This window comes from Punica granatum, chromosome 7 (assembly GCF_007655135.1).
Source record: "Punica granatum isolate Tunisia-2019 chromosome 7, ASM765513v2, whole genome shotgun sequence".
Classification (NCBI taxonomy): domain Eukaryota; kingdom Viridiplantae; phylum Streptophyta; class Magnoliopsida; order Myrtales; family Lythraceae; genus Punica; species Punica granatum.
This window is the reverse complement of record NC_045133.1, coordinates 108629-133540: the sequence shown is the minus strand read 5'-3', so window position 1 is coordinate 133540 and position 24912 is coordinate 108629. Positions and strand designations below refer to the sequence as shown.

The 24912-nt window shown below is 38.0% G+C and overlaps 2 protein-coding genes across 7 annotated transcripts; one reads left to right on the top strand and one right to left on the bottom strand.

Moving 5' to 3' along the window:
• Positions 1-1133: 1133 nt before the first annotated feature.
• On the top strand, positions 1134-13505 carry LOC116214088 (protein BONZAI 1-like). 5 transcript variants are annotated; one of them, XM_031549362.1, is made up of 17 exons: positions 1136-1515; positions 1712-1759; positions 2522-2670; positions 2762-2810; positions 3444-3500; positions 4335-4523; positions 4602-4736; positions 5173-5234; positions 5324-5426; positions 5505-5622; positions 6333-6409; positions 6491-6628; positions 6726-6890; positions 12218-12331; positions 12446-12542; positions 12594-12710; positions 12973-13505. In XM_031549362.1, the coding sequence occupies exons 1-16, from the start codon at positions 1372-1374 to the stop codon at positions 12704-12706; spliced, it is 1758 nt and encodes a 585-aa protein (XP_031405222.1). In that variant the 5' UTR covers positions 1136-1371; the 3' UTR covers positions 12707-12710; positions 12973-13505. The 5 variants fall into 5 exon arrangements, with proteins under 5 accessions (XP_031405225.1, XP_031405222.1, XP_031405221.1 ...); XM_031549363.1 differs by having other exon boundaries at positions 1139-1515; positions 12615-12710; XM_031549364.1 differs by having other exon boundaries at positions 1141-1515; positions 5508-5622; positions 12615-12710.
• A 265-nt stretch (positions 13506-13770) lies between these two features.
• On the bottom strand, positions 13771-19206 carry LOC116214089. 2 transcript variants are annotated; one of them, XM_031549368.1, is made up of 8 exons: positions 18946-19205; positions 18397-18787; positions 18151-18307; positions 17439-17483; positions 16306-16471; positions 15722-16092; positions 14717-14828; positions 14440-14630 (listed from the first exon to the last, which is right to left on the bottom strand). In XM_031549368.1, exons 1-8 carry the CDS (start codon positions 19129-19131, stop codon positions 14589-14591), a joined length of 1470 nt encoding a protein of 489 aa, XP_031405228.1. In that variant the 5' UTR covers positions 19132-19205; the 3' UTR covers positions 14440-14588. The 2 variants fall into 2 exon arrangements, with proteins under 2 accessions (XP_031405226.1, XP_031405228.1); XM_031549366.1 differs by having other exon boundaries at positions 13771-14828; positions 18946-19206.
• Between the last annotated feature and the right edge of the window lie 5706 nt (positions 19207-24912).

The window sequence follows — 24912 nt, the reverse complement described above, 5'->3', positions numbered from 1 at the left end:
GCGGGCAGCCGGTCGATGCCCTAGAGGCTGTAATCGATCGAGATCTTAAGGTTGGGAGCCATTGGATGATGCCCCCACCACTTCTCTGGTCACTTCCTTCTAGTTAATTGGCCAATTTTTTTTTTTTTACATTCATATTTTTTGATTTTCAAGAAGCCAAATTTTAGTTTTTTTACCCAAAAAAAAAGTGCCATGTGGGTTATTGTTATTGGCTTGTAAATCCACGGTAGCATTTGTTGACGAAAAAGTTGACATTTGGATCAAAGTGGCAAAAATGAGAAACGTTGGGGATGAGAGTGGTAAAAGAAAATATAGGGGGCACTTGGATCGTGGGAAAGTTTCAACTTTCCCGGGAAAACCTCAAATTTCCCTGTTTTCAAGTGTTTGGACAGAAAGTATATATAACCTAGGAAAATGCTCCTTGGTTAAAATGTTCTAGCATTAGGTGGGAAAGTTTTTCTCTCTGTGACACATGGTATTCTTAGGATACCATTATCCATGATTTAACTCACATAAATAAAATTAGATATTATATTATTACTCATTTTTTCAATAATTCACGACATTTAGCAAATACAACATTCTGACATTTTTTCCTATATTACCAATCTTGTAATCTAACAATTTGCAAACTAGGGGTGTTCATGGTGCAGTTCGGTTCGAAAACCGAACCATTTTGAACCACAAAGATGGTTCGATTCGGTTACTTGAGTACCTGTCCGAACCGAACCATTTGACAGTCAAAGAACCGAACAATTTCGAATTGGTTATTTTGGTTTGGGTCAAAATGGTTTTGTTGGATTCTACGGTTTTGTTCGGTTCTTTTTAACAATCATGGTGCCGAGTGTGAGTTGAAGATGAGAAGAAGAGTATTTTTTTTCTAACACTTAAATGGTTCGGTAACTAACCTAACCATTCATGCCCTTTTGAACCGAACCAAAGAATGAAACGGTTCGAATGGTTCGGTTCGGTAGTCAGTTCGGTTTTTGGTTAGTTTTGAACGGCCCTACCGCAAACCAAATGGCTCCTAAGGAGTAAAGGGGTAAAAGCACCAAACATTGCGGATGAAAATTATCTTTTTCTCCAAAGAAGAAAAAGGGAGAAGAAGTGAGAAATTAATTAAAAAAAAAAAGGTAAGAGGAAGGGGGAAGAAAACGCGGCATTGGATTTGGTTGTGGAATCCGTGGATTGATTCCAAGTGCGGTAATGTTATGTCTCAAATTGGCGTCCCCCCTTCTCCCTCCCTCCCCTCCCCTTTGAGTCAGACTAATCAATCTTAAGTCTCCGCCATTTCTCTCCGACTGACTGATAGGTCTTGAGTTTTGATTTCGGTCAGTGGTGTCTATTCTATTACTATATCTGAACTGAAGCATGGGAAATTGCTGCTCCGATGGCGGCAGCGGGAGGGCGGCCATTGGAGCCACGGCAGCCTATCCCACTATCGACGGCCCCAACGACGCCGTCCAACTCTTCCTCAGTGCTCGGGGATGCCACGGCCTTTTTTCCCAGATCGAGGTTCCGTGCTTAATCGATATACATATAACTATATTTTCGCTTGCTTTTCTGCTGATCAACCTAGTTTACGGGACGCTGCGCCCCGCCCGAAACACAGTGATCCGCGATCTTTGATACTGGAAAAATTGTGTTTGGTGCTATATAGTTTCTCTTGATTTCTAATAGTACTCTCTCCTCACCATCGACATGAATGCAGCTGTCTTTCTCTGCATTAGGATTGCGGGATCGAGATCTGTGTTCCAAGGTTGGTTGCTTTGGTTTCTAGCTATCGTCGAAATTGAAAGTGCTTAAATCTAATTTGGGTTGCCCGTGATTGCTTTGCTGGAATCTTGTTTTGCAATTTTATGGAGCGAGAGCCTTTTGCCTGTTATGGCAATGACTACATTGGATGGGTAAGAGGTGGCACAAGACAACGCACTTGTTCGCATAAATTTTGATATAAGATCAAGACAATATACAAACGAGCTGCATAGTGTTGTTCTTCCTTGTGTTAGTAAATGCTTATTATAACCACCTAGCAAAATAGTCCAAGAGAGCAGTGCATATATTTACTGTTGTGATCCAGATTTTTAGTGCTTGTCCCTATAGAGTGTGCTGGATTGATTGCTTCAGCAGCAATCAGCGAAAGCTTGATCCTCCAATGAGCAAAATTGGCCGTACTTAATATGCTTCACTAGATTACTGTTGGAACAGAACCCTGTAGAAAGGCTTTGCTTTATCATGCTGTTATGTCAGTTTTAAGAATTAGATCAGCTAACTGCACTAGCTGAGTCCTTCAACGGACATGCGCTAGTATGGATCCAAATGTTCTTGTAAAAAGCAGGCAGTTTTCGGTTTGTAGTGACCTTGCTCTATCAGTAAAAATGCTTTCGTCCTACCCATTCCCCCACCATTATCCCCATGAGTCCAATATTTTAGCTTCTTGATGCACTTTTTCTCTCTTTCTTCTAGGGTTCCTGAGATATTGCTACTAAGTTATTGTCTGATAGCACTCTGTTTGCTCCAGAGTGACCCTTTGTTGGTTATCTATGTAAGAGGACGAGATGGAGCAGTTCAAGAGGTGGGACGGACTGAGGTGGTCCTTAATTCATTTAATCCCACATGGATCACAAAACATACTATGGCATTCCAGTTTGAGGTTGTGCAAACACTAATGTAAGTGCCACCGCATCAATTTTTTTCCCCTATGGCATTACTTAGTCAATGAGACTATTCCTTTCATTTAACCATGTCAAAATTTGTGTAGATTCCGTGTATATGATGTGGACACTCCATTTCACAACGTGGAAGTGAAGGTATATTGTAGGATGCCATGTCTTATGACCTCCTATCAGTTGAAAGAATCATTTTTCACAGGCTATATGTGGTGGCAATCCACATAATGTCATATGTTCCTATCTAAAAGAGGATAGATCCTCTTCTTTTGTTGATATTCTGTCCAATCTAGCATCTGAGTTTTAAAACATTTTATTTCTTCCTGACCTGGACTTTCAACATAGCAACAAGTTTTCATCAGCTATGCTTGATGCATTTATTGTCAAGAAATATGGGATCTTTTGTCTACAGCATGATAGGCTTTTCCATGCTACCGAAAATTATTTCTTATTTAAAACCATCCGTGATGTGTGCTTGCATAAACTGAGGTAAGACTAGTGCACAATTGTTGGGCTTCTAGAAATATCAAACAAATATAATAATAAGTACCTGATTTACCATCTTTACCAGTAGGAAGGGAAAAGATTTATTGACCTCTCAGATAGTTATGACTTAATTCATACTGGTTCTTTCTAATATGCAACTGCTGTACTCCTTTTGTTAGGAATAGTAAAAATGGAGTATTTTCCCTTCGGAGGAAAAATGTTGCTAATTACAGTCCTTAGGTGTTTTATCCAAAAATTACATAGATGGAGATGATTTAACTCGTGCAGATGCTTAAGCTGGATGAGCAACAGTTTCTTGGTGAGGCAACCTGTGCTCTCTCCCAGGTACCATACACTCATTGTTATATGTAGATGAGGAGCATGCGCATTGCCGGGACTTGTCCTGATAAGTTTACATTTATTACTATCATTGTAGTTTTCCTAAACTGAAATAACATGTAATAATAAAGAATAGAATATGGTACACAGTGGGGTTCATAGTTTCATTTTGTAGAACCTTCAATAACAAACCTGGTCCTATATATTCCACGAATCTTACCAGTTACCATCATATACCAATAAATTATAAGATTATCAATATGAAGATAAAATTAAATCAACACTATTTATGCCAAAAGAAAGATGCACACATCAAGAAAATATTTCCAATAATGGTAAGGTAAATTTTTCTTTTTGACCAGGGCAAGGTAAACTTGTTAGGCATGCTAAATCTTTAAAAAATTATTTATAAATTTAATTGCAGGTGAACTTAAAATACAGAAGAAGAAAAACGAGGTTTGATCTAGACAAAGCCACTTATGATTTGGAGTGTGAATATGCGAGATAAGGATATACATTAGTACTAGTCTCCCACATACACAGGCGCACACACACTTTTCTCAAGTATTTATGCTGTAAGAGAATGGTGAGAGAATAAAATACAAAAAGGTGAAAGTGGGTATAAAATATTTTGACTCTCTACATCCTTCAATGAGGAATTAAGGCAATCTTTTACAAGGAAAAGAAAAATCATTCGCAGAGATAGAAGACAACATCAATACTTTCAATTGTAGTATATGCCAAGAATGAGAAACACTATTAACTTTGAGAAACCAAGCCAAGAACATTGACATCCAAAATGTGTTGGACTCTATTTAATCTTTAGTTGGTTTGCTGCAGATAGTCACAAAATCAAGCAGATCATTGACCTTAGACCTTGTACCTGGTACAGAAGCTGCAGATTCAGTTTGTTCCCAGAGTTGTGGAAAACTTATAGTGCATGCTGAGGAATGTATAGGTTCAAAGACTACAACAGAGATTATTTTCAGATGTTCAGATTTTGAACACAAGACTCTTTTCTCAAGGAGTGTATGTGCAATATTTAAATGTTGCTATACTGTTTTGAATGTTAATTACATATCTCTTATGGTCCGTATTTTGATGTAGGATCCCTTCCTTGTAATATCTAAAATAGTGGAGAATGGAATCCCAATTCCGATTTGCAAATCCGAAGTGATAAAGAATGATCCGAGACTTGCCTGGAAGTCAGTATTTTTGAATATCCAACAAGTTGGAAGCAAGGTATATGTCTTTTTCACGTTCTGGGGGTTGCATGAGAAACATTTGATCCTTTGTTGCTTAGGATTGCTTCAGTTTGTCCTCCTATTGAATTCTTCATGTGTCAGTCCCACTGTTTGTGCGAGAGAGAGATTGGAGCCATTGCATGCCTAACATATATAATTCATGTCCATTGTAGTAATTAATTATTACCAATACGTCTCTCGCTCTCTTGTCGGGGGAAAAAGGCAATACCTCTTGTGGCCCTGTGTTGTTTTCGTCTTAGTGCTATCCTTTCATATTCCCAATCTAAATTGCTCTTGCAGGTCTCAGTTTTCCCATATTAGCAGTTTTTCAGATCACGACCATATACCTTTTACCAATTGCAATTGCTACTAAAAATTATACGCTATCTCACCTCTCTATTGTTTTGTCTATTTTCTTGTAAAATATCTGACAGGACAGTCCATTGGTAATTGAATGCTTCAACTTCAATAGCAATGGCAAGCATGATTTGGTTGGGTAATGAAATCTCTTGCTGATCTACTGTCCTTCAACCCGATTTCCTCATGCCCACACTTTGACTAGAGTCTTTTATGCCAATATATCAGGAAGGTTCAGAAATCATTGGTGGACTTGGAAAGGCTTCATTCCAGTGGGCAGGGAGAAAATCTGTTCTACCCGACTTCTTCTGGAAATAATTACCAAAACAAGGTCCGCATGCATGAACATAATCGAATGCTCATGGTTTAATACCTTCATCTTCATTCGTTGACAAATGAACTTACACAGCAGATATTGAAGAGCCAGCTATTTGTGGATACGTTTAATGAGAGCATCCAATGTTCTTTTCTGGATTACTTGGCTGAGGGATTTGAACTGAATTTTATGGTGGCTATTGATTTTACAGGTACTTGCTTTTTAAGATATTTGAGTATTGTTTCATGCGAACCAATGCTTGGTACTTTTTTTTTTTGAACTAATACTTGTACTATGTTAAGGATTATGGTGCGTATTGTTTATATTTTCGCTTAGTATATGTCCTTGTCATTTGTCTAATTTTCAGTTACCTACTATCCCGTAACTGCATGCCTGTCTTCCAATTTCCAAACATGTGTTAGATACTTTTAACTTCCGTTGGCTCTTTTCAATTGTTTGGATAGATGAAGTAATTTTTTCTGAGGGATTATGCCTACTTTTGTTGCTAGGCAGACTTAAAACTATGCACTTGTGTTTTCGCAATCGTCCATATTGTATTGCATCCAATATTCATCAATATTTCTTGCCATGGCGTTTTCTTTATAATTCAATTAATCGATAAAAACTCCGAAGTGGAACATTTATAAGTACTTTTTGTAGGGAAAACCCAGCATCTCAATACCTATCACTCCCGGTCAGAATAAAAGAACTTCTAACAAACTATCAAGCAAAATTTTGCCAATTCCCCACAAATTGGAGACTGGAAGATGAATTGTGATTAGTCTCTGGAAAGTTTAGTTGGTGGTTGAACTCCTTCTCTGTCACTTAGAGAACTTACGTGCTGATACTGTGTCAATTGAGAATATTCAGATATTAGTCGCTAGGTCTTTCAAACTGTGACCGATTTTCCTTGCCTTTCAGCTTCAAATGGAAATCCTCGCCTTCCTGATTCCCTGCATTATATTGATCCCTCAGGACATCCAAATGCATATCAGAGAGTAAGAAATTGTATCTGCATATTGTATGTAGTCTTCGAAGTGTCAAGGGACCAAACATGTAATTGAACCATTATTATTCAGGCAGTCCTTGAAGTTGGAGAAGTTCTGCAGTTCTATGATACTGACAGGCGATTTCCTGCATGGGGTTTCGGAGCCAGGCCAATTGATGGTCCTGTCTCTCACTGTTTCAACCTGAATGGAAGCAGTAACTACTGTGAGGTAAACATTTTCTAGATGTCCTATTCTTTTCAGACCGCATCTTCTGTGGACATTGAAATAGCATCAGTTGAGTTTTACACAAGCCGATTTCGTACAGGTTGAAGGAATTCAGGGGATCATGATGGCCTATATGAGTGCTCTCCTTAATGTTTCGCTTGCAGGGCCGACTCTTTTTGGACCCGTTATCACCAATGCTGCACTACTTGCCAGCCAATCACTTGCAAACAGTTGGCACAAGTACTTTGTGTTGTTAATAATCACTGTAAGACTCAAAAGTAGCCCTTTTCATTACTATCTGAATTGATTGTGTTGAACATGCTGATGTCCTTTTGTTCCTTTTGTTATCAATTGACATTTGAACATGTTGGGTCCATTATCAAAAGAGCAAAATTTTTTCTTCTTACTAAAGACAGACATCATGGTTTGACAGTTTCCTTATTGCAGCAGAAATGCCATAACTTTTTCTTTAGCAACTTTTATCTCCACTAAGTCTCAGGCCCAGTTAAAAGTTAGCGCTAATCTTTTCTGTTTTCACTCAATTTTAAGCAAGCTAGCTCATTCTCTTATGCTTATCAAGTAAATATCCCATCTTTGTTTTTCTTCTGATTAAATCTGAAAGATGTGAAACCTGTTGGAGAACATGCTACAATGTTCTTGTACTCAATAGAAATGATTTTACTTGTATGCAGTGTGCTAGTTATTGCGTAGAAATCATGTATCAACATGTCACTCTATCTGCATCTGATTCCTTGTGATCCCCCTTTTAGAGGGCTCTCCTTCCATACTTAAATTGTTTAAACAGTATTATTCTTTTTTGGCCAATGTATTATTCTTGATGATAAATCAACTTTCAATCCTTACTAATAACAATACACATGCATCGCGCTTGTAGAAAGCTTCTTTAATTGTAGAAAAATGAATCTACCAAGCAAAAAGGGAAAAAAAGATAAAGAAGAAGAAATAAGAGTAACATGTCATTTACCATTGCTTCGACCCATAATGTTGAGGAAAATATATATAAAAAAAGAGGAAATCTAATGCCCTTTAAGCTTTTTTAACTCATATCTCGATTCTATTCAAGTTAAGAATAATTAATCAAAAGAGTACAAAAAATCGTAGGGGACATCACAAGTTAGATTTCTGAAAATTGAAGTACGATGACATATAGCCAAGATGATGATAACGGAAAATTATACTCAGTGATCCTATATGTTAGTCTTGCTAAGAACCTAAAAGCCTGAAATGACTTTTATGTAAATCCAACAAATTTAATGTTTTACAGATGATAAAAATACTTATTTGTATATTAATATTCATGGTAAGAATATTTTACAATTATGAGTAAAATGCAGTAAACTCAATCGATGTTTCAGGAAATAACACTCAGGCCTCAGCATCATTTCTTTTAGAAAGAAAATGACACTCATCCCCCAATTGACCAGTTGACCAAACGGGTGCAGGGTAGACGTCAACTTTGATACTTTTCGTTTTCTTTCTTTCTTTTATTTTAATTTTATATTGCATTGGAAATAGCTTGATTCACTCCCTCTCCCAGCAGAAAATAAAACAATAGACACAGCAGAGCATGAGAGAGAACGATTACCCTGCTTCTTCTTCCTCCCAAATATGAATTGTAAAAAAATAATATCTGAGTTTTGGATTTCAAACAACAGTAATATACAAGAAGATTCGGGGGTGTTTTTTCGCTAGAGTACACATGAAAAATTTACACCTCTCAATCAAGGGCGCAACTCCTAACTATCTTCTTCAACAAGCAAATTATTTATGTTGTCTCAATGAACAGAGAAAAAGGCAGTCGAGGAGAAAATATACAACACAATTAAAAAGTGAAATCAACAAATAGGTTTCAAGACACAAATTCAATACCAAAATTCACCACAAAATCCCCCCAAAAAAAAAAAATCAACATTGCAAACTTAATATCTCATATCTGATATTGAATACTAATCTTTGAAGTCTGTCAGGGAGGGAAAGGGAGTGAGGAGGCATGTGTGAGGTTCCGATCACTGTTCATAAAAGAAAACGATGGTGAGCTGGGCTTGAGACAATGGCCTTATATATCAAATTAAATATTATTATTAAATATATATTAAGTAATCTCAGGTCGATTCAGGGTTATCGGGTTTTTAATTTTAAGTCCCGCCTTGTACCGAAACAAAAACTTAGTCAAGGAATCGAACCAAGAACTGAACCATGTTCTAGAAGACCTGAATATTTGGGGCGGGTTGGCTTGGTTCAGCTTGGGTTTTCAGGTTGGTTGGTTTTTTTTTTGCTCAGCCCTACCCATAATTGATATTTCATGTCACATCCGTCAATTTTACTGTTAGAGATTTTCTCACGTGTATATAAGATATAAGAATATCTATAATACGTATTATATATTAGTATCTGCATTATTTATTTATTATTATTATTTTTTTATCTGCATCACTTGGTATTTGGAAGCCCACCGGCCCTCGAGTAGTCTAGGTTTGAGCTGGATTGGTTTACGAAGAGGTGAAGCTCTCTAATAGTGGATTTTTTCTTTTTTCATTTCCAAGGCTTGAACTCAACCTTGCTTAAAGGGAAGAGGTGCCAAAGCATCTGAAAAAACCCATGTTTTTTATTTATTTAAATTTTAGGTCATACTTATACGAACTTGTATTTATATATGTGTGTCATATTATATTAGAGATGATATTACATAAGAATATGTGCTAAATATTCACATTTATTTATTTATACTATATATATATATATATATCTGAGAAAGAAAGTAGTTTGTGTTACTTTTCTTCTTTCAGAAATATATATATATATATATATATATATATATATATATAACTTAACTACAGCGCAATAGATAGTGTGAAATGTAATTCATTATAATTAGCATTTATATGACAGAAAATATAGTAATAAATAAAAATTGCTATATGATTAGGATCTATATATATATAGGTCAGGTATGCCACAAGTTTTACGTAAAGAGGATTTGTTATGATTCTTATATTTCAATTTCATATCATTGGTGCTCGTTATGTCAATATCTTTAGCAATGAACTACTTATTCCAATTTCTTGATTTCTTAGTTTCATTTCATATAATTTGTGTATTTTGATCATTTCCATTTTACAATTTGTTAACTTCTAATTTTATAGGTCGCTCGAGGCATTCATTGATTTGAATATATTGAAAATATGCTATCTCGCAAGAGGATGAAAATTCTAGGAGAACATTTTCTTCAAAGTAATTATTTTTCATTAGTTATGTGCATCATAGTAATCATAAACATGGATCTTTTTATTTTTTATTTTTTATTTTTTACTTGGAGTTTAATTGCATAGATTTCGTAGGTGTTTTAAGAATGAAAATCATTTAATTAATTCATTCATTTTAATATACCATTCATCATATAAATTCATTTTAGGCTACTATAACATATATAGGTCACTGGGCTAAATTTATGTATCAGTTTAGAGCAAACAATATCAATAGTTTTCCAAAGAAAAATGAGTTAAAATGAAACAAATATCTATTAGTATATATTTTCCTATTTTTGTTCAATCAGAAGATGTATTTTCTTGTTTTTATATATTAAGATAAAATGCGAGAAAAAGAAATATCTGCTCAATATTTTAAGAATTAAGAGAAAAGGGAACTTCAAATTTCAACAGTTCAATAAATCTTTAGTTGACCATTTTAATGTTTAAGCTCAATTTTAAAATCTTAAGGTAGTTATGTTTTACAATGGACACTAGCTTTTTGCTCGTGCCATGCATGGGTTTTATTTAGAGTGTTTATTTTTAGCGTATTTTTAACAAATTGACGTCACAATTGAAATATTCATTAACTGATATATCTTCTTACATTGAAGCAGTTCAAATGCTAGTGCATACAATTAACAAATTAAGAACAATATACAGCGAGTTGTGGTATCATATATGGATGAGCGAAATAATATTGCTGAGAAAACATATTTCATTTTATTGGATATCAAACTCTAAAAAATTGTAAGAGGACTTATGTATTTTATTATAACAAAAAAAAATGCATATCGTCCATTACATATTATTTTTTCTTCTAAAAACCAGTGCATTGATTATATCAAGTGGATGTCTAATAATAGAAATATTAGAATCCATACTTTAATATAATGCAAAAAAGAAAAAGTTTGAGTATAATATAATATTTATAACTCTTCTTGCAAATCATGCTAGATTTATCTTTTACCTCTTATATTAAGTATAATACTGTGAATTTGTCCTACTGTCCATATATATTAAGAATGTCTTTACTATATTCTTGTAATTGTATAAAAGAAACTGAGTTAACTGCGCAGTAGGAGAATTAGATTTTGTACCTGCGCTACATTCGATTTGGTATAAACTTCTAATTATAATTCTTATGTATAGTGCATATTTTCGTTTTATTCATCAACATCAACCTCTAATTATGAATCACCTATAAAATACTATTAAAATTAGTCTTCCATTTATGTCAAGGAGTTATCAATCAATTGCATAAAAAGGAATTTGAGTTACTGAAGTAAAATTATTATTTTACATAGAGGGAATGATGTCTAAGTGAGAGAAAGGGGCAAAGGAGGAAAAAATGGAGTATTATGTGGAAGTGAGTGGGTAGATAAAGGAGATATAAATTGACAGATTCACCTCCAATTTCTCTCTAGTCAAATGGTTCTAAATTTTTTAACATTATTTATAAGGGCATTTTTGGCAATTGAATGTTAGACAAAAGTTTTCCTCCTTCCGTATAGATATAGAAGTATAGATAAGGAAGATAAAACAATTGTAGGGTTGATCCATATAACACTGGAAAAGCATGACGAAATAGAGTAAAATCTTAATAAAATTGAAGAGCTTTGTGCAGAGCATGAAATTGGTTTTAGAATTCATAAAGCCAGTAGGCCCACATACTTTTAAGTAGAACACATGAAATCGATGATATTAAGGCACTGGTGTTTGTATAAAATTTGAAAACATGAATTTTTATTGCATAAAAGATTAAAATTGTTCAATACCCATAATGTTCTTTAAGCATTTTCAAAGAGAAATTATGTATGAACAGCCATAAGTATGTATACAATTTGAACACCTACATTTTGGAAAATACATTTCCTTATCTTGAGAAGTAACTTATGTAAAAATCCTGTGCGATCCACAGGTGGATACAAGTATGTTTAATGATAAAATAGAACAATGTCTCAGTAATACAGAACTTTATAAGAAATAAAACACTGAACAAGGAAGGTGTATAATAGCTGAAAGGACTTCTTCTTTTTTTTACCTACAGAGACAAACCATTTAAATCGAAGTATGTTTAATATAATTTTGGGTAATAAAGAAATTAGAAAATTGTTCATATTCATTGAAAGAATGGAATTAGGAACTATGACATGTCCACATACAACAAATGGGTGGAATGAAAATTGGAAATATTGGAAGGTTTGAATGGGGATTATGAAATGTGAATTTGAGCTCCACAGTCCATTTTTTTATATTCAATGATTAGTATAGATATAGATATGTTCAGTTCTTGCTCGCCTAAAAATTGCTAAGATTGTCTTAGGATGGTGTTGTGACCGATCTTCAAGAAACTAAAGATGCGCTTGTGAAAGCATCTGACCTACCGTTGTCAATACTCATAGTTGGAGTCGGGGGAGCCGATTTCAAGGAAATGGAGGTACTTATTTATTTATTTTTCCTTTTCTTATAGCTCTTCTGTGTAAAAGTAATGCCCGTTGATCTTATCCATGCAAGTCTAATATTTTTTATCTAAAAATTATACGAGGGGCAGATTCTAGATGCAGACAAGGGTGATCGACTGGAAAGTTCGAATGGCCGTGTTGCTTCACGTGACATTGTCCAGTTTGTTCCTTTGCGGGATGTGCAGAGTGAGTTGCTGCTGTACTACATTTCAGTTTGGTGGTTTTACTGCTTTTTAGTCACTACCCTTCCATTTGTAGGTGGAGAGATATCTGCTATTCAGTCACTTCTGGCAGAACTACCCACACAGTTCTTAACCTTTATGCGGACCAGAGATATAAGACCAAGTTAAACATGTAAGAATTCTGAGAACGTCATTTTAATGCTGCACGGATTTGTCTTTTCACAGAGCATGGGCATAAGTGTTGCTTTGTCTTGCCGGATCTGCATCGCCGTGTCTCTTTCCTTCACTACTTGCCTTTGTAGTTGCACCATCATTTGCATGGACACATTCGGCTTAGCTGTGGGAGAATTGTCTCATGCTTGCCACGATTGCATAGAAAAATTTTGGACAACGGGATTTCAGGTCATGTGTCTTATTGATTCTTTCTTTTACAGGGATTTATTGTAACTGTAAATCACAGAAAATTCATAAAGAAGATTTGCGAATAAGATTGCCTGCTTAGGAGGCGGCTTGTTTTCTCCTCCGCTTGGCTTTCTGCAAAAGGTATCACAGTTAATTGTGAGGTCCTTCTAAGAAGATTAAGAACCGAAGGATTCTGGCAAGGGGGAAGCCTCATATGGCTGCCAATGTGGATTTGCTTGTAGCCAACAATTTCCACTCCATGGACAGACAGACCAGAATGAGAAATCACTGGTGCTAAATATTGCCTTATGAGATTCAGCACATACTGTTGATATGAGAACCTGGCCGAGGACATCAGGCGCCTGTCGCACTTCTAACCACCCTCTCTTTCTTTGTACCAGACAGTTCTTTTTGTCTTTGCAAGTTCTGTGTCCGATCTTGTTTAGCAGTCCTCTCTCTGGGAAGGGGCAGATTGGAGGAATGATTGATGAACTGTTTCCAATGTAACTCAGCTTAAACAAACGTGCATATTCTCTTTGAATCCCATACCTATTGCATTTTTATCCCTTTTGTCATTTTTCAATTATTATTATCACAGTTTGAGTATGTATTGTAGGTTGGGCATTTAGTAAGTTATCAAGGAGATCCCTATAGTCCAGCTCATAAGAAATGCAGCAATAGTTGTATTCCTCAAACCCCCAACATCTTATCTGTATCCAACGGCACTCTATATCAGGGTAGTTCGTCCAGAGTGTATGAAGATTCCTCAGCAATCTCACAAGTGTCCTTTGGAGTACAGAGGGAAAGCTTCCACCCTTCACAAGCAAAAATGAAACCTGCATAACTTGTTCATGTGAATATACATGTGAATAAGAACCAGTGGCCCGTGCACGCTCTGCCAAGTGCTTTCTGAACATTTGATAAACACTTAGAAGCTTATAAAGCGTGGCAAAACATAAAAATGTTACAGCTGATCTACACTAAATGTTGCAATAACTCAATGTCTGCAGCAGGAAAATATGAAAAGAAGGGCAACGACAACCAACTCAGACGCCTAACTCTTGCTTTCCCATGAGAGAAAATCACCCTCTCCTGCAGTTCTCCAAGCCCTTCCTTAACTCGTTAATAATTTGGAGAAAAATTTCCAAATTGTTCCCACTAAATCCGTTCCATGACCCAATGGGCAAAACCTTTTTAACAACCTATTAGGTTTTGGGACGGGTTGAAAACCCATTTACATAGACCCATGATAATCCCTACCGGACAAGGGCTTCTCCCCTTTAGGGGGTCTTCTCATCCACCCTGCATATATTGGTAAACTCAAAACTGCTCAGCTACAACTTTTCTCCTCAAAATGAGAATCCATGGAGCTAGGCATTATTTGTTTGCACGATGCCCACAAGATTTCATTATTTTATAAGATTTTAGAGCCATTTGTATAAATACGCAACTGACAGCCATAGTCCAGTCAAAAAGTTTGCTTCCTGCAAAGCTCCCAACACCCAACCTGGCAAGGAAATACAAATCAAGCTGCAAGATGGATACTCTTGATGGCCATCACTAGGTCCTTCAGATGATTTTGTGCATCCCAATGCTCAAGTCGGAAGATATGGATATCAGAAGAGGAAGGCGCTGGTGCCAAACAGCCTTAAATACACGTTTCTGATGAGCTTTCACAGATTGGGAAGGCCTGCGGGCATTGTACCTTATATCAAAGATGTGGATCATAGGATCAGCAGAACCTGATGTTATGAATAGACCATCAGGAGACCATGCCTGATTTATCAGTGCAGATTGAGATTCACTGCTTTCTTGCTTCCATCCAAATGCATGCACCTCCGTCTGTCGGAGTCTGATGTCAAACAGCCGAAGTTGACTCTCGGGAGTCCTGCATATGGGAGCAAAATTGTTACCTTTTGGTTAGAATTTACATCTGAAAAAAAATAAAAAAATTCTGTATATAGCTTAGAAGCCTGGCAAGTGTACATTTTGGCTAAAGAAACAATACAGAATATTCCATACTGAGTGACAGAAGTAATTGAATGTGCTGTCTCTCTTTTTTGCAGAGCATGAGCAGCTAAATATATCATATATGCTCAATGGAAATAATATTCGCCATAAAATTCAGCATATTGAGATATGGATAACACATCTGAACAGCTTTTCTCTGAGTTCCAAAATTTCACAAACTATATGTCAATTGGAGTCTCAATATGAGAAAACATGTATCCAGATCTTAGAGACACCAATGGACATATTTTTACTAGTTCTCCAATTAGAAGAATTGATTGTTTCTCATTTTAATCCATGTCTCATCAAGATCTAACTCTAAAGCAATTCACGTTTGGAAAGTAAGTATTTGTAGGTTTACTTTCCTACCAAAGAATAGACATGGCAAATCCTTTTTCCAATTTCTAAGGAACCTTAATACTGTCTGCTAATCATTTTTCCTAGAGATGAGCATATTATCTGCTTCTACTAATATATATTCGAACCATGTGATTTTTACCAATGGATCACCTACCTCCATGTCAGAAAAAAAATTCCATGTTTACATAGAATTCCTGTCACAATAAATCGGGCAAAACTTAGCACGGAATTTAAAGGCAATCGATCAACAAGCAAATAAGCCAACATTCCACATGTATTTCTACTGGATTTTAACTTTTCCCTCTGGTAGAACAGCCAAGGTATTAGCAGAAGAAGCCAAATTTGTCAGGTGACAACTTAAAGTCCTAAGTACTTGTCAAGACATGTATGCCAAGAATCAATGTTTCTCACCCTGTCTGAACCATGAATAAATTGAAGTCGCAGGGATTTGGCAGAATACTCATGCACTTGCTCTCAATCTGATGCCTAAAGCTTGGCTTTCCTGCTTGTATATCAAACCCCAAGATTTTTCTGTCAGCTCCAGCAGATAGTATAACGTCCTTTTGGAGCATCCCAGCCACTCCCATCACCGCAGAAGAATGAAGATTTCTATGCAGTGCCTTTGGCTTCCACGAGCTCTCTTCCTCTGTCGGGTTCCAAAGTATAACAGCATGATCACTCCCGCCAGTGATGAAAAAGTTATCTTCCCCCGGCAAGAAAACTATGCTGTTGATAATACCCTTGACGTGAGGCTTATCTTCCAGGAAAGTGATCTGAGCTCTCTGTGGCAAATGCAAATGAGGGCAATGCTCAATATAAGTCAGAAAGAAACATCCAGTCCCAGAAAAACCATTACTTTGCCGAATATAAGGCAAGTCAGGTAAGCATGGATTATGGTGGACTAAAACTTCCATATCAGTTAACATAAACCAGCATGAGCAGAAGCTGAAAGCGGGGACCTACTCCGTACTGCTCCTTTCAATCTTGATGCTTACCCTGTGAGATTTGTTCAAATTTATAACTGAGATTTGAGAATCTCCGCCATCAGCACTGTATGCAGAGAAGATTCTGTCTCCCCAAGGATGCCAAGCGATATCTTCTGGCCATCTCCTCTGACTCGGGGAGACGCAATCACTGGAGCTAAGTAGAGATGCACCTGATCTTCAGCTCCAAATAGATTCGACAGCAGTAAACTAGATTAGCTATTGAGAGAGTAACACAAACACAAGACAACCACTAGTTTATAAGCTGAAGAAAGGTCTTCACACTTGAGACATGTACAAAGTCAAAATTAGTAGCAGAAGCAAGACAAATCATCAAAGGATATATGAAAGTGACATGAGATACAGCCTGGCAGATGTCTTTGTGTCAAATATAAAAGAAAGGAGGATCTCTTAGCTTATCTCAACTGGGTCTGGATTGAGATAATTCGTTTATGCTGTATAGATTACAAAATACTTCAAATGAGGTGCTAAAGTGATTAAACTGGGGAATGGGGAGAAAGTCTTCTTTTGAGTAGTGAAGGATTCGGAGGTGATGTGGGCTTGCTTGTTTAAAGGCAGAAGACTCAATTTTATCATTCTTCGTCTAGCGTGGACATGTTATATCTACCAAGTATGGCGGGAACGGAATCTCCATGTCTTTCAAAAGAAGAAGAATTCGATGTCCTTTTGCAGCAAATATTAGGCCTCGTAAAGCTAAAAGCGAGATCTATTTCTGAATTCGAGGCCAAGCTTGAGACCTCTCTTGCTGCTAGAGATTTTGAATTTTGATGTATATTTGTTTCAATGGTTGCTTGGATAGGTGTACTATGCACATATCTCTTTGATTAATGAAAGTTCTATCCAAAAAAAATAAAAATACAAAATACATGATCAGAAAAGCTCAGCCAACCAGTACAAAGTGATACGGTAAATCTAACTACCTGACTATACACATTCATCATGACCAATAAACCTATGCATGAGGAGACTTTGCTGTTAATAAAAAAATGTCATAGGACATGCATAATCTCATGCATTTTATCCACCTTGAACAACACTACCCATTCTCACTCGTTACTACTGGTTAGTAATAAATGTGATAAAAAAAAGATACCATTATATTTATTGAGCATTCTGAAACCTACCCTTTTGCTTGAATTTGCCACAAGTTGAGAATTCCATCCAGAGCACTGTACATATTCCAAAAAGAGAGAACATCAGTTATAACTGTTATAAACTATATTTTTGAATGTTAACTACAGGAAACTTAATCATATTTAACAGGCATAACCAAATGACACAACATCATGATGTAATTCACTATTTTCAATATAATTTGACGGGCTAGTCAAATTAACATCGATTATAATTGTTCATTTGAAAGGATGATTAGGCAATTCCCGTGTGAAATTCGTAGAAGGAGAGCGGGAACATTCCAAATTACTCGCAACCAATTGCAAATTACAAAGTTAAAAAACCCCTGGATAGCAAGAGCAATCTCGAAATAGTAGGACCATCCACATTGAACTTCCATCTTGAAAGTCGTGGACTACCCTGTTGGGCTGTTTTTTGAACTAAGATTTTCTTTTAAAAGTATATATTGAACCAAGATGATAATAAGGATCAGAATCATCAGATCACTGTGAGAATAATTAAGGTCTTATATTTTTTATTCCAAAGTTTTAATATCAACTGTAATTCTGGATGTGAAGCATATTAGTTACCTCAGGGTATGTTTTCTGCTTTGTTTCCCTGTGTAAAATCAACCCATTTCACTCCCTTATAGCATGCATTACAGCTCCTATTGCTTACCTATTTTTGCAGAAATTGTTGCAACACAGGAATAAGATACAATACCTTGTCACGAAGAGCATATCATTAACTGGACATAGAGCTATACTTCTTAGCTTTCTCTTGTGTTGACTAGAAATTTGAGCGGCTGTATGGCATCGAATGGTGCATGGTGAAGAGCTACTGCATATCAAGGGAATTAATTCTTTGTGTTCGTCCTGCTCTGATAAAGGAAATAGATGACGAATCTGTAAGTCTAAATGCTGAGATACATAAACAAAAATATACAGGGTCACTAGTAGGAGAGCATACCGAACTTCCTCTTTGTGCCCTTGTCTTGGATAGCCACCGCTGCACAGTCAGATGATTGTCCAAAAGATTTTTCGTCCATAAGATTTGCTGCACCTTTTGCATGAGATGCTGATAGAATAGCACGGGCATTGGAAGGAACTGCGTCTTTTGTGCCAGAAACAGCTACTTGCGACTCTTGGGCAATACTTTGATTTGGTGAAGGGATGAAAAGTTTTGGTTTTGATGGCTGTGTGTGCCTGGAAGGGTCAAACTTATGAGGGACTGGACTGCTAGAATGAGGTCTTACTCTCCCAGACTCACTCTTGAGAGAAATTTTAACTGCTTTGTCTTTGTCTTGTAGTCGACCCAATCTGCGTTCTGTATCGTGTAACCTCTTCTCTGCTTCTTTAAGCTGCGGAGTTCAGGAGGAGACCATATATGAAAATCTATCATGGTCGTCATTAACCAGGAAGACGAGCCAGAAAGGGAACGGATTGTAACCTATTGGCATTTGTTTATGAGAAAAAACAGGGAGCGGAAGAAATGGAAAGAGGAGGGAAAGGAGCTCACCTGGGACGTGTAATAGGCGACACGGTGCCGGAGATTTTTTACTTCTTTTGTCCGATGTTCGATCAAAGCAACTAAGACCTCTTCCTCTTCTTCCTCTTGTCCTTGCTCTTCTCCTTCCTTTTCCTCGAGCGGTGCTGTTCCAAGGGCTACCGCCATTTCTTCTTCGCTTTCCTCTGTCTTTGGCATCTTTGATACCGAAGGAGGAGGAGGCGCCCTCGTCCTCGTGCCCTCTTTCAGCGAACTCGAAGAAAGGGGAGATGGAGACCCGAGAGTCCGAGACTGTTCCGTCTGGACAAAACTCACAATTTTTGGTCCCTTAAAATACAGCTCTATACAAATTAGTCCGGAAAGAATTTCGTTAGATAAATCAGGATTTGCATACGCAACGTTAGAACACGTTAGTCCTTCCGTTATCTTTCACAACTCGTCGCTAACAAAAAATGCTGACACGACCCGATAAGTGGTGACTTGGAACGTTAAATTCGATGTTGGCATAATAAACTAAAAAACGAAGTCGTTATTGACTGCACTGTTGGAGAAATCCAACAGGAGATTCACGTGACCCTCGAAGATGCCTGCATGAAGAAACAAGCCATCAAAGAAGTCTTAAAGGGAGACAAGTCAATGGCGAAGGCCTGCAAACGGCCTGAGTTGTATATTAAGTGCTCACGCAGAGACAAAGACTGTAGCTGCCCCCACTAAGAAGAAGAATCATTATAAGAAGTAGAAAATGTCGAAAGCAAAGTTCAGAAGATATTATGGAAAGAGATGGAAGTACCTAAGGAAGAAGCGCTGGTTCAGAAAAAAGTACAAATCCTCCCGGTGCTACATTTGCAACCAACCAGGACACTTCGCTAAGAACTGTCCAAGGGCCCCGAAGTAAGGAGTAAAGCTCGTCTTGCAACTAGAGAATGCCACAGGAATCTCACTGGAAAAAGATGATGTTGAATCCCTTTTATCTCTGGATGAGGAAGCTGGGCCATCTTCCATTGCGGCCCTGGAAGTCCTTACTGACTCAGACTCAAGTTTTTCAAGGTCTGACTCAGATACATGCTACATGGCAGTAGAGGATACTAAAGGGATTAACTTGGTGAATTCAGTCCCTCATATTTCAGTTTCAGTTTACATCTTCAAATACGCGAAACTTATCGAGGTTATTGCGTTCCTTGACACTGGAGCTGCCCAAACTATCATGAACCCGGAAGTACTAACCAAAGAGTGCTGGAAGCCACACATCAAGCATTTCAGCACCGCTTCCAGTGAGGTGTTCTCCACTCACCTTATCAGCCAACCCCTCAAGATCCAGTTCTTTCATGGATGTTATCTCATTACTAGGGCACTGGGTTCAACCCTACCCAGGAAGGACATAGTTGTTGGCTGGGACATCATCACTAAGGTGAACAAGCTTAGGATGACGCCAGAAAGAGTCTGTTTTAAGCACTACTTTCAACCATATGTGCAGACCCCTCGACTCTTCATGGCACAAGAAGATGAAGTCAAGCATATCCTTAGTGAACAGGTGCAAGAACTGAAACACCATTCTTGTGCGGACTCTCATTCGAAGTTCCTCAAGAAATGTCCTCACCCGTTGTGGAGAAATGAGCAGTTCTTTGTCAAATTGTCGTTCAAGAAGAACGAGGACATAAATCCTACTAAAGCCAGTCACTCATGAATGAATCCTTAGCACTAGAAACTTGCTACCACTGAATGCACTGAACTGCTTTAGCAAGATCTCATAGAGCCCTCTGATGCACCATGGGTCTGTGAGGCCTTTTATGTGAACAAGCGGTCCGAGTAAGTCAGAGGAAAAATGCGGTTGGTCATCAACTACCAGCCCCTCAACCACTTTTTACAGGATGACAAGTTTCCACTACCGAACAAACGTGTCATCTTCTCTAGCCTTTCAAAGGCTAAAGTGTTCCCAAAGTTTGATTTGAAAGCGGGCTTTTGGCAACTCGGGATTCATCTAGATGACAGGCCCAAGATCGGGTTTTGTATCCCGAATGCCTACTACCAGTGGAAGGTCATGCCTTTTAGGCTTAAGACAGCTCCATCGCTGTTCCAGAAGACCATGTGTTGGGTCTTTGCTCCTATCATGGACCAGGCCCTTATATATATTGATGACATCCTTCTGTTTAGCTCATCAGAAGAAGCCCATATCCTGTTACTCCGACGATTCTCAGAGATTGTTCAAAATTATGGAATCATTCTCTCTGAGAAGAAGATGGTAATTGGCCAACGAGAGATCAACTTTCTTGGCATGCAGCTAGCCAATGGCCAGTACCAACCAGAGCCACATGTGGCTCAGGAGTTACTCAAGTACCCTGAGGAGTCACTTACCAAGAAGCAAATCCAACAGTTTTTTTGGCATAGTCAACTACCTTAGAGACTTCCTTTCAAAGATAGCTAAGCTCACTCGTCCATTGGAAAAAATGTTAAAGAAGGACGCCCCTTCTTGGGGTTCTCCTCAGACAGAGGCGATTAAGGAGCTTAAGGCTCAACTGCAGTCTTTGCCTCCACCCCAGATTCCATCTACGGGAAAGAGGTGCTAGTTTCACGGGGCGCAACAGAAGCGAAAAAGGAATGGAAATTCAAAAATTTCCTACCCGTGAAACTGATTCCAAGACCTACTAGAAGAATAAGAGTAAATAAAAGCGTACCTGGAATATTTAAAATTGTCGACCGAGCGTCCCACGCGTGACGCCTCTACCGGTATCCACACCGACTTTGTCGACGAGTCTTTGAGGTCGGCAGTGCTAGCGGCCAACACTCGAAAAAAACACCGATGCGACACCCGAAATTTTCAAATTTAATTGGACTTAATGAATTGAACAAGTCAACTCAATTATGTCCATATACATTTATATATGTGCGTGGATAAAACTTACACATACATATGCATACAAAACTCACTAACTAGTATATATATATATCTACCCATGTATATATAGGCATAAGAATGGGTAAGATTTTCTAATCCCACCGGTGTGGGATTTTGGAAAATTAGCTCTCCATGAGCCATGTGTATAGCTAAGTGTTATCATACAATTGGCCCATGTTTCTTTCTATAATTGGCTCCAAGTGGTTCCATAAAAAATAGCCACTTAGCACACCATTAAATCTAATAAATCGGGTCTAATTAATCGGCAAATTTAATCTCATTAAATATCCGATTAATTGGTCGCATCTTAAATCATCTAATCTTTATTAGACAATTTTGTTGTTTCAAAATATCTCGTCAATTTAGTCGTAGTGTGTGACTTTGTAGGTTCTCAATTACGTTGACAGTAATATCGAAATCTCTATTTCAATATTACAAACAGTGAGCGGCATCTAGCAATGCATCACTGTTACTCAAGTAATTGGAAAGTCAATTTCTCGACGAACCTCGTGACCTATATTACCATGTAATATAATCCATTGTCCTCTATATCTCTATTGAGCCCAAGGCATGGTCGATGACATCCTTGTATGGCTCAATATCTCTCTTTCTTGGTTTACCGGGTAAGTCTATCAGAACAAATGAGTTCGATATCACTATATCGACTCATTTGGATATGCATACACTTTTAGACTTAACCACCAAGTGGCCGTGAGATATCACTCCCGTTTCGTAGGAGGGACAAATCCTATCTTGGTCACTCATATTCCTCTCCATGCTCTATGATATACCCAATAACTGTGTTTATAACCAGCCTGTTACGGTGGCATTTGACAGTATCAAAGTATATGACATTACATGTAGGAATCCATGGTGAGCTCAAGTCAAAGGACCATTACACTATAGTCACTTTGAGATATGCTAATGACAGTCACGTAACAACCCATGTAGCAATCTCATGGCGGATTAGTCCAATACACATTACTATTAATGTATACATGTGGTGTGATTTGATATCTCCATATCCATGACCTGTGAGACTTGGTCATCAATCAATACCCACACTAGTCTAACTGTATTATCGTTGTCCTAATTCACGATAATACTTTGACTAGGGACATTTAGGAATAATGTTCGATAATTATAGGATCTCACAATCAAGTCACACTTGATGCCTATTGAACTACTATTCCAAGGACATTATTTTGTAAAATCATATTTAGCGCAATCTACACAATAACAGAAATGCCTCGTTTTATAATGAAATAGATATCATATTACAGAACTGATTATAGATTGCATCTAGGGCATACATCAATTCCCAACAAGAGGATCCTCCAAACAGATGCAAGCGACAGATACTGGGGAGCGATCCTACTTGAAGAACTAAATGGCAAGCGCCACATCTGTGGATACATGAGTGGAAGGTTCAAGCCGTCAGAACAACACTACCACTCCACTTTCAAAGAAATCCTGGCGATTATCAATGGGATAAAGAAGTTCGAGTTCCACCTAGTGGGATATAAATTCATGGCGGAAATGGATATATCTAGCTTCCCCAAGATGTTGCAATTCAAGCAGAAGCAACTGCCTCACCCTCAACTACTCAGGTGGGCAGAATGGTTCTTTAAGTTCGATTTTGAAGTCAAATACATCAAGGGGAAACACAATACGCTGGCGGACTTTTTGTCAAGGAAGGAACAAGCACTGACTCGGCAGAGTCTATAGGTTTTGCTTGTAATCTGCATGTTTTCAAGGTTGCAATTTACAACCCTGCAAGCACAAAATCAAGCCGCAGGAGTCCATTGGAGAAGTCCTAGAAGAATAAGGGGTGATATACCCCCTGAAGTCCATGACTTATTACGGGGAAAGCGTTTCAGACAGAGGCACGCAACCTTCTCTGGCAGTAGCAATGGAGGATATTTCGATTTTATGGAGGACTCACTCTCCTACCTTTTGGGATACATCCTCATTTCCCGTACATCCTTCCATTCCGATACTCCATACTTGCACCGTATCTTGAAGACATGAAATGGTTCTATTGGTACGCATGCCATTGTTATACCATTGGCATCCAGTTCAAGCTAGCAGAAATGCTCAGGTTTTTCGGCCGCCATGCTGCTGTTCGAGATATGATCAGCTACCCTACTGAAGAAAGGAATTTGGACACTCATTTTATCCAGTTCCTTGAATGGTTCAAACCACTTCAGCAATGGGAAGAGCTTTTCACTGAAGAACCAAGAAGGGTACAACCAATGCCATATGGGGAAAGACATGTTATAGTCCTGTTTCAGCAGATGTGATATGTTGGTCCTCCTAGGAGAAGAAGTACTCGAGCCCAAGCCCAAGCCCAAGGAGAGCCATCAGAGTTTCAGCGGACCTACTATTCAGAGGTCTGGCAGACTCTGCTCACAGATATCCTTGACAACGACAATGTATACAGAGAGTTCCAACGGATTATCTGTGAAAAGAATGGCGTAGTCCCACAGGTCATATGGCTACCAGCCCAAGTTCCTATGGAATGAGACTATCCGGGGGATTATCAGCGCACTTGGCCCAGTCTTGAACATGCCTTAAAGGAGTACAATGAAGAGAATCTAGTTCCTCCTCCTGCCTCTCAAGATTAGCATTTTCCTGACTCTAGTTCCTCCTCCTGACTCTCAAGACCCGTACTCTCCTGATCCAGAAGCCCTCATGCAACTGGAAAATCTCATGCAGCTGGATCTCAATCCTTCTACTTTAGACCAAGCCCAGCCTAGCTCTATTGCCCAACAGGCAGCCTGGGCCAATGATCAGGTAGGCCCAAGTGGAACTGCAAATTTGCATGATCTTGACAGCTGGCCTCAACCTGTCCTACCGTCACAGTCACATGTTCGTGAATGGTGGGATGATGACTTGACCGTTGAAGATATCGATTGGGCTTTGCACAAGATAAAAGACAAGTAGAGAAAGATGGTCAACAAAAGGGTCATGGGCAGTGATTACAATAGCAGCGACGACTCCATCGAAAGTAAAGACGATCCAACTACTTCAGCCTAAGATAATGTACTATTTTGTAGGTTGTCACTGTAGCAGTTGTGTATCGG